The 12,363-nt window shown below is 37.5% G+C and overlaps 1 protein-coding gene across 1 annotated transcript in view; it reads left to right on the top strand.

Annotated features, from left to right (window-relative positions):
* The first annotated feature begins 643 nt into the window (after positions 1 to 643).
* LOC140279302 (roundabout homolog 1-like) overlaps positions 644 to 12,363 on the top strand; it is a 73,666-nt gene continuing 61,946 nt past the window's right edge. The window contains 1 exon segment of the mRNA XM_072374421.1: positions 644 to 1,159. Within this exon segment, the coding sequence (XP_072230522.1) occupies positions 1,102 to 1,159 (58 nt within the window). The 5' untranslated portion in view covers positions 644 to 1,101.

Below are 12,363 nucleotides of genomic sequence, written 5' to 3'. Positions count from 1 at the left end.
TGACATAAGGAAACACTATGCTGCTAAAGTTCGGGGAGGATGAAAACACACTTTGGTAACTGAGGAAAACTACTTTTTGTGATACCTGAGCTTGACACTTTTGGTTCTAATAAAGAAGCAGCGCACGTCTCACTTGATAGCAGGCGCATAAGATGATAAATCATTCATCAAGGTCACACTATGTTCACTTTCAACAGTAGACACACTTTGAAATATTAAGTAAGTTGTAGTTATAGAACCTGCATTTCATTAAAGGCTCTTTTTGAGATAACCTATTCGATATCCAAATGATGGACACTGTGAATAAATGGTTTAATTGGCGTCTAATTCATATTCTACAGCATGCTACTATCATTAATTAAAATAATAGGAAGTTTCTCTTACAGCTTGTTGTCGAGGCAATTTGCCATGGTTGCTATCCAATCTATTTGAGTTATTTTATTATTTATCCCACATTTACTGGGCTTATGTAGCCTCATTTAGAAAAAAAAAGAAAAAAGATTAGCTTTCAGTAAAGCTTACTGGAGCCTTTCGCTGTCAATGTATCCTCATGTGGTTAAATGGTGCCTGACCCGCAGGAATCTTTTCAGCACAACAGAAAAGCCTCTGACTGGGAAGGAAAACCAAACCAGCTCTGAGCGCAGAGACGCACGGCGCCTCATCCAACCAGCGCCAGCCCCGCGAAACAGGGGTAACACTGCACACTTAAACCATTAAGGTGGGTGCAACAGAACGCTTCTCTTTCTTTATATCGTCACGCTCTCCTGAAGTGGAAATACATCTCATCACCGATGAATTCCGAGAAGTTACCAGCGTTTGGAAAAGAGGTTGTCGACAATGGGAGCGGAGAAAATCCATGTGCTGTTGAGTGGAGTAGCCCGCAACGATGTCTCTGACTGATTTGAACTTTGATTCAAACATATATCCAGTCTTCGAGCAGAAGTTCTGAAGAGTGTTACCTGTGCAGTTTGTGGAGTTCAAGAACTCTCCTCCATCCTGATAAGCGACTCTACTGTAGATGTTGCAGACTTATTTAGATGAAATAAGCAAACGAGAAAACACAGTCTGACTGGATTAAGACCGTTTCCAGCTGCTCCAGAGATGCCTGCCTGTTTCACGGGAATTTACTTTGTACTGGCTTTGCTCCGGATTTGTTCAGGTATGAGTCGCTTATTCCATAACCTCTACATTTTTACTCATGTTCTGGGGACGGGAAGTTTCCAAATATTAGTCGTGGCGCTTCACATACTGAAATGCACATGACATTTATAGAACAAAGAGAAAAGTGAATTTTAGTGTATTCCGTTTAGGAATTTCAGATTTTCTCGGCGTACCAGGACCAGTGTGGCCCTTGACCCAGCCCTTGACAGCTGCTTGCTGCCTAGTTGCTGAGAATGATCCATCTTGCTACGGTCAAACCCTGCTGTTACAATCCTAGTGATTACTTTTGAAGCAGTGCTTTGGAAATGAAAAGAAAAAAAAATCTGTCTATTTAGTTAACTGTGAGTGTGCAAAAATAAAATGTGTGAAAACATTTTGATAAGATTCGTGGCTTGATGATAGGATTCGTGGCTCTAGATTAGCAGTTTACCGCATGTTGGGAAAGCGGCCATCATTAAACGTCATTCTTATTTGGAGAAATCTAAGACAGATAGAGAGAAAACGCCTCGGATTACACACATGACCACAGATCCAATAAGGTTTTCAGTTGTCCAAGGTTGTGAGATATAAACACGCATACTCATTCAAATTGAATGGGTAGGTGTGTCCAAACTTCTGAATGGTATTGTATATGTTTCTTTCTTTTCAATAAAAATGTTTGGCATTCAAAATGATATGTGTCCGACAGTGAATGATGGCTTTATATACTGTGAGCCTTTCTAACCTTGGCAGCACAGAGGGATATTTGTCTGTTGTAATAGCTGGATAAAACCATCCGATTACATGTGTGAGAACACATTTTAAAGCTTAGGTGTGACACCATTAAATACTGGTATATGATGAAAAGACTGATTTCTATGATTCTTTCCAAAGCAGAGATAATGTACCAATTCCTCTTCTTTGATTCTTTTCATATCTCACACAGGTTTGATGAGTTCAAGTTATTAAAATGGGTTCTTAACAATGAATAAGTCAGTTTGCTCAGAAACTTTCACCCCAGGATCCTGTTTCCAATGACAGTAAACTGGAAGCAGAGTTCAAAGTTAACCATTTTTTATTTGCTGCTTTTGTATGATTAACTTCTACAACACTGACATGAAGCTAAGTCATTTACCTAAATCCCACATATTAAGAATATTTGATAGACTTCTGGACCACACAAAATGATTTTTGGTCAAATGACGGAAGCAGTGAGTCATACCTTTGACATATTTTGACGGATTTATAAAGTAAGCAATATATATATATATAAAGGTTGGGATGCCAAGCTTATGTCCTCTAATGTGATCCCAAATAAATTGCATAAAATTGCTTTTTTGTCTCTCTTGTTGTAAATATACACAAACACATCAATATTTATGATATTAACACTTTAAGACTAATATTTAAAATGTGAAGCTCCTAAAGCTGCAGTGTTTCATGACTTCATCATGCAGTGAAACCTGGAAATCTACTCAGTTGAGAGTTTAGTCCAAATAATAAACCTGTCAGTGGTAATTGGATGATATGTAGTAATCTAAAGGATAGTCGTTAAAAGCATATGCCAGTGTCAAGATCGCTTTTGCCCCTTCAACCTCCAGAGTTTAATTATGCATCCCCAGAGTAGTATCTTGTGTCTTGCTTTGCCATTTTGCTTGCGTTGTTTTACAGCCTGCAAATACTGCCTGAAAAAAAGGACTAAGGGAAATATAAGACTGGCCTACTCTGTCATTATTTTTTAAGATTGTTGTATTGCAGTCAGATTTGTGTAGCGTACTGAAGTATCACGAGAATGAAAGCTGTTTATTTCAGTTTTACTGTGTATATGGAATGCACAAGAGTTGGATATCAGCAGTATCTACAGAGTCCCTGTGCAGAATATGAGTTTCAGTTCACTGTAATGTAACTGTGTTAAACAGCATCATCCCTATCAACTGAAATTCCATTAAATAAGTACAGGATCATCATATATCTGCACTAATTGTTCTATCTCAGTTAATAGGCCAAGTAATCTAATTAGATAAGCAACATGTTACCAAAGTCCTCTGAGGCTTGTTTTACCTCCTCATCCATGTGTTATCAGTGGAGAGGAAGGTGCAAGAGGGGCTCAGAAACCAACAGAACACAGCCTAATTCCATCACTGGTGTGTGCTTCAACCCTATGGGGAACATTTTAGCAGAGACATCTGGCATGTCTGCTGGAGTCGGATGTACACAGGACAAGGTTCACATGTACTTACTCATGCTGTTTTGGAGACCAACACCCATGACTGCATGCAGTTGACTGTTGTGACTCAAAACACTGTGCAGCACTTGCCACAGAATGGTGGACCTCAAGTAACATGGGCTTGATGGGGAGAAGCTGGCATGTTGTGTCTAACTCTAAGTTAACAAGGCTCCCTGTGGTCTGTGTGATGGTGACAGTGATGAGCTAGTTCCGACTACTAATGAGGACTTGGCTGACAGGACAACTTTGAACACCAGTTACTCTTATTGTTAGATGAAATTGTTAAAAATCCTTCTGTTCTCCCATGGAAATAGTACAATTATAAGTCTCTGGACACCCGCTTGTTTGGAAAGCACCATCACAAATCTTGTTTATTCTTTGCACATAGGATTCTCCACATTTATGCCACTGCATATAAATAAATGTGTGTTGGATACACCTTTACTTTTAGCTTTGAATTGATATAAAGTTTTAAATGGTTAATGTTTTTCTCAGCAGTCTTTGGGAAATACGAGACCTGATTATAGGTTATTGTCTGCAGAAACAGTGAACATTGAATGATGCTTTGACTGTCATTCAAAACATCCATAAATATGACAATATGCTAAATTGATGCTGTATGAAACAAGTCTTTGCTCATGAGAAACTTTGCCTGGTAGGAACAGTTGAAGCAGAATAACTACAATTCCAACTTGTCCTCTGAAACCCCTGCAGATGTTGCTGGAATTGTTTTGTTCTGCATGAATGTGCATGAATGCATATGTAATGGTGTTAGCGTAAGCTTGTTTTTAATGATTGTTTTCAGATTGTCTGCTGAAAGCTGTGATTCATGATTGCTTCCCTTGTTTACTCACTGGTTTCCTCTGGAGCTGTGAATGTGGTTGCTAACCTAAGGGGACTTAAGTTACTGGGAGCTTTGACAAGTGCCTGTGGGCCTGGAGTTCACAGGTCATCACATCTTCACAAAGGCACGCACACAAATGCACAAGCACGCACAAGCACACACACACGTACGCCTCATGTACACGCACAAGTCTTCATTATGAGTGGGATCGATTGCTGTCTGCCTGAACCACAGAGGTAGCAGGCTCCTTGCCTCAATGACTCTCTCGACTCAATTTTAGTATAGAAGCATTACTCTTTGGCTCATTTGTTTAAACTTCTGTTATTCAGACTGACAAATCTTGGGAAGCTGCTCCCAGTTTTCATACAAAAACTGTCAAGAGAGCCCTAAATTGTGAAGCAATAGCTTTGCTCATCTGGACAGAATAACTTCTAAGCTTAGAAATTCTCATGGGTTTGTGGTTTTCTCTGGGTTGTTTGTACTCCTTTTGCCTTGGTTTCCTGTTCTGAGGTCAGTGTCCATCTGCGTCTATTTGCTAAGGCACTTGGGATAATTACTTCTGTGAATAAATCTGCTCTCTGTTGTCTTGAGGTTTTATAAGTAATACTGACATTCTGCACTTGAAGTATGTGGTAAAAATATGGAAATGCATGTTGTGCTATCTTTTCAAGACAAGCTAAGGCAGGCTGATTTTTAAAGAGAAACCACAACACTAAACAAAATGCTGCAAAGCTTGAACTTATTCAATTAAATTAAATTCAGTTTTGTTTATCTAGCACTAATTCATAGTGTCTTTCTATGCTAGTGGTGGCTGAAGTTCTGCTCTGTTTGGAATACCTTTAAAAGTGATGCTGTACTCCTCGAGGAATTGGGTTTGAGGGTAATTTGTAGAATTTATATTTTGAAAAGATGGCTTTAAAGGTCACAGTATTATGACCTCAGAGTTGTTTCTTCAGCTTACCTCTATGAGTCATCTCCTCTCCAGTCAGGCGGCTAATAATCAATTTAATCAATGTGGTTTTTGATTGATCTTATGCACTGTTTATGCATTCATGCTCAGACACTTGGAAAATAGATGTTTTCTCACACAAGCTCTGAGTGTTAAACCTAAGATTAGTTAAAATAAGAACAAAGAATGCCTGCATGTTGTGAGAGAGCACATTATCCCTTTGCCATTTCCTCAATCCTTCTCATCTTTCTCCTTCATTTGTCTCCTGTCATTACTGACAGGGTTCAAAGCACTCACTGCTGCTTAAAGAACTGTTTCCCATCAAAGCATGTCTCACAGAAGAGCCCAAAACATGCATAAATTGCTTTAATTAGCACATCTAATATTAGATAGCATTTGAAATGCTGTGTTGTTAGAAAGATTAACCTGTGCTAAGGGAAAAGGGCCTGTGAAGCATTATTAATGTTAATAGTAGCGAAACATAATCTCTATTGTACCTGGAAAACTTTCACACACTCCTACTAGCAATGGACTTGAAATTCTCTGCTCAATAGATAAATATGCCAGTTAACCAACTGAGCAGTATATTTTACACAGTATCATGCACATTGCAGTAAGACTGTATGAGCAATGTGCTCTAAAAGAGAAAGGTCAAGTGTTGTGTTATTTAAAAGATATAGTTTGCGTGTCTTACTAAAATCTGTCAAACATGCACTGGAAGAGCAGTTAAGAGGAGCCTCTCCTCAGGTTGGATATTTTTCCAACGCAGTCATAATAACAGATGACACATTTATCATAGATAAATCATAGATGCAGGTTTCTGTTTGCTAAGTGAGTGTCACTTACTTGAAATTTAGTAATTGAAATAAATTCTGACAGCCTTGATAAGAAGATCCAAATGCGCCTCTTCTGTTGGCTTGTGGCATCTTTGCATATCTTAATAAATAATTTAGGAGAGCAGGTTGATCACAAGGCCAGGCTAAGCACCATGCCTTCAGGACCAAATGACCTTGTTATTACAGAGTGGGCCATATAAAATTACCTTTATTAGGCAGAGTTTGACATTGGAATGCAGTCTCTCAAAGCATCTTGAGCATTTTGACAGTAAGTCTCATGAGCTTGTTATTGAGCATGAGGAGGATATGTACCCTTACAGGACTCAAAGGAATGTTGAAGACACACCATGTATAAGAATTAAAGGTAGATGTTGCAGTATTGCAGTTTTTAATGGTTTTGATTTTTATTTTTAACTGTTACAGTTGATTCTGATTGTCCTTCCTTGATTCGATTCTTTATGTTTTTCCTTACTTATATCACAGTTCCAAAATCAATTGCTGGTGTGGTAGATACAGGATTATCCTTAACTTAAGAGGTTAATTTATCTTAATATATCTATGGAAAAAAAAGAATGTTAAAGTGCGATCATTCAGAGTTCATTCAGCTTCATTCTTTATGTCTAACCTCATACTAAAGTTTGAACAAGGACCACATGATAGAAAAAATAAGTACATGCTGGAAAGAGGATGATTTTCTGGAATCTATATATAAAAAAATTCGCTTCTATTTTTGGTTTTTGCATGCCAGTGTAGTCAGTTGCCTAAGCATACTTATTCATGATATTTTACATCTCACCTTCCAACACATAAGAAGGATTTGTGAGGACTTTTTCCCCACAGTTACTGAGAATCTTAAACATATTCATCATTTGCCGATTTTACTAAGGAGTTTGTTGTGTGAAAAAGTAAGACTGAATCATTTATGGTAAATAAACGATAAAGAAAGAACTTGGATTTTTACCTTCTTAGACTGAATTCTCTTTTAGGCTGTGCTGATCGCTGTTGTATTGAGATGTGTGAGATATGTAGAGATGACAGATTTTGAAATAATGCCTCATGTTAGTGAGAAACAACATCAAGGTATTGGCGAGAGGGGAGCGCTGGGGGGACATCTACAGACTTTAGTTATTGTGTTGTAAACTGCAGTAGTAATTTATTCATGTTCTGAATTGATATGAAAACTGACAGTAAATGAAACCTTAGTCAGTCATTGCTCTCATCTTGAGTTTGAGGTTGTCTGTGATTTTCCACTGCAAGAAGAACTAACTGAACAGATTAAAGCTTTACTACCGATCAACAAAAGCACCTGCGGTGGTTTACTCACTTCAAAAAGCTGGTTTATTGTTGTTTGAAAGATAGAAAGACTGCATTTATAGCAACAGTCAAACAGAGCCTATTTTCCACAAGGAGAGCGTCACATCTCAAGGGTTTCAACACACAAAGAAGCAGCTTACCTAATGAATAATATAGGAGCATGCAGAAACTGTTGGGCCCATAAACGCTAATCATATTCCAAGCAATCTGGGCTTTATGGAATTTTAGAAGTGCCACAAAAAAAAGTAAAGGCTCAAAGCATGTACCTTACGTCAGTGAAAAACCACAGAGCCCGTGGCAACATGTGTGATCAACAGCACCACAAACGGACCCAAAGAAAAAGCTGGTCATACAGATCAGATACATTCTCCCATTCCAGTCATATGACCATGTTTAATCACCTGAACATCTGTAAAAAAAAAGAAGCTTATTAAGTGGTCAGCTATTTATTTCTTCTTTGGTAGAAAAGAAAAAAAGACCCAGCTTTAAAACCAACTGAAAAGTAATTTACTTCAAATACAATGACACAAGAGTTTCAAGTGATTGACATAAGCAGTTTTGCTGTAAAGAAATCAATACATGCTCTTTCAGAAACAGCTGTATAATAACATCTAAAGAAATATGCACATGTTGCTCATTGTTGCTACATTTGCTACATTTGCTAATCTAATCAATTAAAAAAATGATACTTAAATTGGTGGTTTTGAAACACTGATTTAAGCGCATCAACTCTATATTTTCAATCAATGTAGCAAAGTGTGAGTCACCCATTTCTTTTTTAAACACAATGCTACCATAAGATTTAAAACTGTTTTGAGAAATTAAATGTTTAAAAGCAAATTCTGCAGTACCTAGCAAATGCTACAAAGTACTGGCACGTCTGTGTATAAATTTAGTTGAAAAAAGTGAATCGCCACACTTCGGTTCTTCAGTATCAGGTTTGATTATTTTAAAGAGAGCTTCAGTTTCAACAAAACACACACTATTATGACACACACAAAAAAGGAGAATTTGAGTCTGTTTTAGGGCAAATGATGCATTTCTAGACCTACTCCAGTGAAAACAAAAGTATATCTTTAGATAAAATAAAGTGTAAAAAGCACTGGCTTGGATGGGGTACAACTACGGTCAGGCATCCACCACATCAGTCAACCTCAAAGTACCAGCTTCTTCATCTATTAAGCCTGGTAAACGTTAATCTTGTGATCCTTTGTCATGAGACTGTTGGCTAGCTCTATATGGAATTGTTTTTTTTGTATCCATTATGCATATGAATATATAATCATATGCATTTGCAAATATCAGTCTTACAACCATTTTCTTTACCCAACTTAATCCAACGCAGGGTTGTTGGGGAGGCTGGAGCCTGTCCCAGTTGTCATTGGGGGAGATCCGGGGTACATCCTGCACAGGTTGTCAGTCCATCACAGGACCACACAGAGACTAACAAGACAAACAACCATCCACGCTCACATTGACTCCTAGGGACAATTGTAGAGTCACCAATTAACCAGGGATATAAAGATATTAACATCTTTATAGTAGGACGTTAGTACCCTGTGGTATGTTGTGCTCTCTGATTAGTTTGGTTCTGAGAGAGAAACATGTTTTCACTGCATTACCTAACATGATTTGTAGTTAAACATTTCACAGAACATCCTTATCCTCATTGGATTTCTTCTCCAGCATCATTAAGTTGGAGGGAAGTGCTTGTAGGAGGGTTTGTTATCTTCGGTCAAATTAGTTGTTTTCTTTTCAGTTTTCACTAATCTGCTGGGTCTGACTTTATGTGAAATAGACAGAGATGAGACTAAAATGATATTTTCTCTATATCATAGGTGGAAAGCCAATAAGCATATTTTCTAAAATATGGAAATATGACATTATCCATGTTAATATCAAATGTGTAGAGCAGGTTTTTACCCACTTTCCTATAACTGGGCAAAGCTAAGAGAGGCTAACTTAGACTTAAGAGAGGCTTGTTTACGACACACTCTCAAGGTGGGACGTGTTGAATCATCTCACCCAACACAGTCTTACTGAAATATGTGAAACTGTCACAAACCTTATTCTATTGATTTGTGTTACGGAGACACTGAATTCTCGCTTTTTTTCCCCCTTGCAGACACAAAAGCAATTGCAGAAAGAAATACAATCTCCAAAGCTTTTTTAATTTACCAGCAAAAAAGGTCAGAGGAGTTTGTTGTTGGAGCTGCAGTTCACCTGAGTGTCCAGTTGGAGCTACAAGGTTAGGTTTAGCTGTTAGAAACAAATTGATTAGGTTCAGACAGTTATTAATTAAATTATTATTATTAAAATGACATGATTGAATATCATGGCTTGTGTTAAAACAGACAATTCTTTAGGCTTACCAGGTGATGACTGCCATACTCTATTAAAAAGACATTAAACATCCAACTGAAAATACATTACCTGGAAAGTTTTTGAATTTTTATGCATTCTTTCTTCTTATTTATCTTTTTATAAAATGTAAATTCACTCAGTATTTTTACCCCAACTCTAACCAATTTGCATGCCACTTTAATGGTGAATTGGCTTGCTATTTATACGTATGTCTTGAGGTTATGCTTGCCAGAAGATCACATAGTTACTTTCACTTCATCACATAGTGACATTTGATGAAGAACATGCAGGGTTTTGAAAGTCTGTATTTTACACCAAACCATGATTAAGTATTTTGGTTTTGCTAGTTATTGTGCTGGACAAAACACGAGACTGTGCATGTTGTCGGCTGGTAAATATTGCTGAAAATTTTTGAGATTATTGCGTAAGTATCCATGTTGTGTAAGACATAAATAACATACATGAAATGGGACATTGCTGAACAGATTTTGTATATCAGTTTTGTGCTCAGGGCTAAGTCTCAATCAGCTCACACTCTGCCAGTTAGTTCACATCTGGGCTTCCGCTACCAGGGGCACAGTTAGGACCATAATAAATTTAGGTCATGCAGATATTAAATGTACATGGTACATGTGATGACGCAGCACTAGGCTATACTATAGTAATTAATAATAGATTTAGTTACTTTAGCATGTGAGAAATGTGTGAAATAAATGTTTTATAACTTACATGCCACAAAGGAAATGGAGCAAACATGATAATCTAGTGATGGTCAAACATCCAGTGTATTATGTACTCAATTTACTTGATTATACTAACACTGTAGACTACATTGCACTTTAAATGATGCGGAGATAGGGCTTAAAACTGTCAGTCAAAGTGTGATTTACATTTTCTTTGCTATATCGAACCGTGTCAGATCAGTGCATGCAAGAGCAACCCTTTGTGGATGTTTTTCTTCAGAAAAACAAACCACTGCTGTACAAAGGAGTCTCTGGTTTTTTTTTTTATTGGAAGTTTTATTCCCAAGCTCTGCCTGAGTGATAATCAATGTCCTATACAGCCACTTTTCTTCCCACTGAACATTTAATGGAGTGAGAATAAACCTCTCAGAAGGGCTGCTGGTCTTTGCATGCGTTTGTGTTCTCAGGTGTTTCTCATCACCTCAGCTCACCTTTGCTCACTGTATTGAAGTGAAATACAGCTTAATGTGCAATCAAAATGTGGAAAACATTATCATGGCCAGGAATATGCCAAGGATACTTTGCCAGCAATGGAGCTGGATGCCATGTGTGCATGGTTGAATTAAGAACATGTCTAACAATTTAGAAAACATAATAATCTTAGATTAGTACAAACTGCAGGAATATCACCCAAAGGATGCAATGTTTGGCCCTCCCTGTGTGCCGTAGGCAGCCTGATGGATTTACTCTCCATTAAAGTGTCCTGGTGACCTACTTGGCTCAGATGTTTATCGTGCACCAGCAATGTTCTGGTTCGAGAATGCCCTGGGGACTTAATTGCTTGTTACCTTTCCAGTGAGCATTTAACAGATGGCAACCAAACAAAAAGTTTTTTTTTTTCATATCCTTTGCTACAGTACAGTAAAAAGGTATGACACAAAAACACATGGCAGATAGATAGATAAATAGATATAGACAGAAACACAAAGGAGTATCAGAGAGTCTTTTAGTGGCAGAAATGTAAAACAAAGACATATTTGGTCAACAGATAGCTTGAGAACTTGATTAAAACTAGCAACTTATAACCAGTAGAGTTTGGTATTTAATGTCAAAATATGATTAATAAATAATATTTGAAAATAAATCAATAATGGAACACTTGTTAGTCTGCATCAAGTCAAATCAATTTTTGAGCCTGTGGTAAGCTTGTAAGCTTATTGCTCCTGCTTATATTTTCACTCAGCTCATATCTTGGCCTGAACATCTGGGTGCTGCAGTTGGGAGGTGTTATCATGTCCATGACCTTGGCTCGCCTCCCCAGAGACTGCCTCACTCTGCTGCATTGTGCTGCTGGAAGGCCGACAGAAGAGAGGAACTTTGATTTACAGTATAGTAACCAGAGTTGTTCATAACAGCCCTATGATTTAAACCCCACGCGCAAAAGCAATTTGAAATTAAAAATATAAGTATATAGTATAAATAGGCACCTTCTCCTGGCCACACACAGACACAGAAACACACTCACATTCCTTCCTCCACATTCTTGGGTGAATGACAGTGTTCATCTGTTCCACTTAATTGTAGTTTATACAGCCTGAGAAGGAATGTCTGGCATTTATTGGCTCTTTGTGTTTTACTTTACAAATGAATAAGTGTGTGAGATTGGAGTGTGTTTCTACAGGAATTGAGCAACAGAAATGGTTATCAATTTTGGGACATTTTCACTTGCAATGAGTTAGCTAAAAACATTAATTCCACTTGTACATTTTTATGCTAGAAATTAAACTACAGACAAAACATATTTTGCTTTTTCATAGACAATGAAATTTTAAAAGGGTGTCGGATCCTGGAATGTATTATGTCAGGGAGCAACTGCTAATCCTCGTAAACCCTGACTGTAAAAACCAAGAATAGACATAAAATTTGTACCAACACTATCTGCATGTTTATATGACACTAGAAACAAATATTTCAGTTTTAGTCAAATCAAAGCTGGACTTCTAAAA

The sequence above is a fragment of the Leuresthes tenuis genome, unplaced genomic scaffold, assembly GCF_036924035.1.
Source record: "Leuresthes tenuis unplaced genomic scaffold, fLeuTen1.0.hap1 SCAF_21, whole genome shotgun sequence".
Taxonomy (NCBI): Eukaryota; Metazoa; Chordata; class Actinopteri; order Atheriniformes; family Atherinopsidae; genus Leuresthes; species Leuresthes tenuis.
Note: the sequence above shows the minus strand (reverse complement) of the source record. Positions and strands in the feature narration are given on the sequence as shown.